Genomic DNA, 3,771 nt, shown 5'->3' with positions numbered 1-3,771 from the left:
CACTTAGATTTTAATACACCAAAAGTATTTCCATCTCCAACAATTTAACACTAGTTCAGCACTTCTGAACACTTTGCAATTATTATTTAACAGTGAATTAATCAAAAAGCGGAAATCAACCACTTACTGGTAACAGCTTACACTCCACTCGTCAACCATTAAGACACTCAATCAAGACAATGCTATACTGAACTCTTACCTCTCAACTCAGATGGATGCACCCTAGTGGATGACTAGCTGTCACCCACCAGGGTGAAGATTGCAGACGTCGGCTGGTCACCTCTCCTTGTGCATGGCTGTCTCTAACTGATCTACAAGCCCATGTCCCACCGTGAGGTGAGGAAGGTGGTACTATTCCTCTTGACCATATGAGGTCTGAGACATGCTAAAATGACTCTTACAGGACCGATGCTGGCCTGCCAGTACAAGGCTCCTTGTTGGAGAACTGATGACTGTTGGTGGTGTCGCACCAACGCTCACATCACCCACCACCACCACACTCTCTACTACACACAGACACACTCACACATGCAACAAACACCCACAATTACACCTCACAATTATAACATGAAACAGTGCAAAACTCTTCCAGTGTTGCAGCTGTCTTGTGGTTGGTTGTCTTGTGGTTGGTTGACTTGTGGTTGGCTGTCTTGTGGTTGGTTGTCTTGTGGTTGGTTGACTTGTGGTTGGCTGTCTTGTGGTTGGTTGTCTTGTGGTTGGTTGACTTGTGGTTGGCTGTCTTGTGGTTGGTTGTCTTGTGGTTGGTTGTCTTGTGGTTGGCTGTCTTGTGGTTGGTTGTCTTGTGGTTGAGTCTTGTGGTTGGTTGTCTTGTGGTTGGCTGTCTTGTGGTTGGTTGTCTTGTGGTTGACAGTCTTGTGGTTGGTTGTCTTGTGGTTGACAGTCTTGTGGTTGGTTGTCTTGTGGTTGGTTGTCTTGTGGTTGACAGTCTTGTGGTTGGCTGTCTTGTGGTTGGTTGTCTTGTGGTTGACAGTCTTGTGGTAGGCTGTCTTGTGGTTGAATGTCTTGTGGTTGGTTGTCTTGTGGTTGGTTGTCTTGTGGTTGACAGTATTGTGGTTGGTTGTCTTGTGGTTGACAGTCTTGTGGTAGACTGTCTTGTGGTTGACAGTCTTGTGGTTGGTTGTCTTGTGGTTGACAGTCTTGTGGTTGACAGTCTTGTGGTTGGCTGTCTTGTGGTTGGCTGTCTTGTGGTTGAATGTCTTGTGGTTGGTTGTCTTGTGGTTGGTTGTCTTGTGGTTGGCTGTCTTGTGGTTAGTTGTCTTGTGGTTGGTTGTCTTGTGGTTGGCTGTCTTGTGGTTAGTTGTCTTGTGGTTGGTTGTCTTGTGGTTGGCTGTCTTGTGGTTAGTTGTCTTGTGGTTGGTTGTCTTGTGGTTGGCTGTCTTGTGGTTAGTTGTCTTGTGGTTGGTTGTCTTGTGGTTGGTTGTCTTGTGGTTGGCTGTCTTGTGGTTAGTTGTCTTGTGGTTAGTTGTCTTGTGGTTAGTTGTCTTGTGGTTAGTTGTCTTGTGGTTAGTTGTCTTGTGGTTAGTTGTCTTGTGGTTGACAATCTTGTGGTTGACAGTCTTGTGGTTGACAGTCTTGTGGTTGACAGTCTTGTGGTTGGCTGTCTTGTGGTTGGTTGTCTTGTGGTTGGCTCTCTTATGGTTGACAGTCTTGTGGTCGTACGTCTTTTGGTCAGAAATCGAGTGAATCTGAGATACAGATCCCAATTACCGTGGACCAATAACTGTGCTACATTCTGTGTGTGTGTGAGAGAAAGAGGAGCTAGAAGCGTGACAAAGACGGGACACATCCCCGGACCATTGCACAGCTTAGCATCTTCCCACCTCAAATGACTGACTGTGCTCAGAGACTCGGGGCACTTGAAGCATAACTAAATGTGGTGTAGTAGAGGCTGGTATACGCGCCGTGGGGCCCCTCACAGCCCTGACCTGGCCTTGGCGGAATCAATAAAGGTGCGTTGATCGAAGACGCTCCAGGCGGCCTCTCAATTGAGTCTTGCTTGCTTGTTGCATGCTCAGATGAGACCTGTGGAGGGTACGGGCTTCAGCTCCCGGGTCTGCCTCTTGGTCTTTCGGTGAGAGAGGTGTATTTGGGTCTTATCACAGTAGGTAATGATGAGGTGAGAGGGGGAATGAGGATGAGTTACACTCATGTGTCCAGTTGCTGGTTTCTCACTACTGTGACACAGAATGGTACTCTTCCCTGACTCACCCCTGCTACTGACTCATTGTTAATATCCCTCTTACACCCGTCCGTCTCTCTCATCACTCCCTGGCCTCTGACTCACCCCTTCCTGGCCTCTGACTCACCTGCCTGACTCACCCCTTCCTGGCCTCTGACTCACCTGTCTGATTCACCCTTCCCTGGCCTCTGACTCACCTGTCTGATTCACCCCTCCCTGGCCTCTGACTCACCCCTCCCTGGCCTCTGACTCACCCCTTCCTGGCGTCTGACTCACCTGCCGGACTCACCTCTTCCTGGCCTCTGACTCACCTGCCTGACTCACCCCTTCCTGGCCTCTGACTCACCTGTCTGATTCACCCTTCCCTGGCCTCTGACTCACCCCTACCTGGTCTCTGACTCACCCCTCCCTGGCCTCTGACTCACCCCACCCTGGCCTCTGACTCACCCCACCCTGGCCTCTGACTCACCCCTCCCTGCAGGCCTCTGACTCACCCCTCCCTGCAGGCCTCTGACTCACCCCTCCCTGCAGGCCTCTGACTCACCCCACCCTGGCCACTGACTCACCCCACCCTAGCCTCTGACTCACCCTCCCTGGCCTCTGACTCACCCTCCCTGGCCTCTGACTCACCCCTCCCTGGCATCTGTCTCACCCCTACCTTGCCTCTGACTCACCCCTCTGCTACAGTGTTTGTGTATACTGCTACAGTGTTTGTGTATGCTGCTACAGTGTTTGTGTATACTGCTACAGTGTTTGTGTATGCTGCTACAGTGTTTGTGTATGCTGCTACAGTGTTTGTGTATACTGCTACAGTGTTTGTGTATACTGCTACAGTGTTTGTGTATACTGCTACAGTGTTTGTGTATACTGCTACAGTGTTTGTGTATATTGCTACAGTGTTTGTGTATACTGCTACACAGTGTTTGTGTATACTGCTACAGTGTTTGTGTATACTGCTACAGTGTTTGTGTATACTGCTACAGTGTTTGTGTATACTGCTACAGTGTTTGTGTATGATGCACCAGCCAGGTGGTGTCAGCGAGGTCACACAGGAGGTCAAGAGGGTCGCAGGATAAGGCACCGTACCTGAGCTCCCTGAGGTGTCAAGGCAGACCACGAGGCAGCCATGTGAATTCGAGGTTGGGGGCCGAGGCCCGACCTCCGCGCCATGGTCATAACCCCTGCGAATGGTGGCCAGGAGAGAAATTAGATGAGGGGAGAACCTGGAGTGGTGGTCCCGGCGTGGCGAGGCGGACCTGGAGTGGTGGTCCCGGCGTGGCGAGGCGGACCTGGAGTGGTGGTCCCGGCGTGGCGAGGCGGACCTGGAGTGGTGGTCCCGGCGTGGCGAGGCGGACCTGGAGTGGTGGTCCCGGCGTGGCGAGGCGGACCTGGAGTGGTGGTCCCGGCGTGGCGTGGCGGACCTGGAGTGGTGGTCCCGGCGTGGCGAGGCGGACCTGGAGTGGTGGTCCCGGCGTGGCGAGGCGGACCTGGAGTGACCAGATGTATGAGGGGGTCAGGTTTCCATGCCAACCACCCCTGCACTTGCACTACCCCCCGACACCTCCCCTCTC

At 52.2% G+C, this 3,771-nt stretch overlaps 1 protein-coding gene across 1 annotated transcript; it reads right to left on the bottom strand.

The window, feature by feature from the left end:
* Positions 1–560: 560 nt before the first annotated feature.
* On the bottom strand, positions 561–3,370 carry LOC138353581 (transcription initiation factor TFIID subunit 1-like). The gene is made up of 2 exons (XM_069306771.1): positions 3,287–3,370; positions 561–1,706 (listed from the first exon to the last, which is right to left on the bottom strand). The coding sequence occupies exons 1-2, from the start codon at positions 3,368–3,370 to the stop codon at positions 561–563; spliced, it is 1,230 nt and encodes a 409-aa protein (XP_069162872.1).
* Positions 3,371–3,771: the final 401 nt, after the last annotated feature.

This window comes from Procambarus clarkii, chromosome 58 (genome assembly GCF_040958095.1).
Source record: "Procambarus clarkii isolate CNS0578487 chromosome 58, FALCON_Pclarkii_2.0, whole genome shotgun sequence".
NCBI lineage: Eukaryota > Metazoa > Arthropoda > Malacostraca > Decapoda > Cambaridae > Procambarus > Procambarus clarkii.
Note: the sequence above shows the minus strand (reverse complement) of the source record. Positions and strands in the feature narration are given on the sequence as shown.

Coding starts and splice junctions, on each gene's coding strand:
- LOC138353581 (XM_069306771.1), bottom strand. CDS start 3,370: ATGGCGCGGAGGTCGGGCCTCGGCCCCCAACCTCGAATTCACATGGCT. Junction 1,707..3,286: donor TGACACCTCAGGGAGCTCAG/GTACGGTGCCTT, acceptor TCTGTATCTCAG/ATTCACTCGATTTCTGACCA.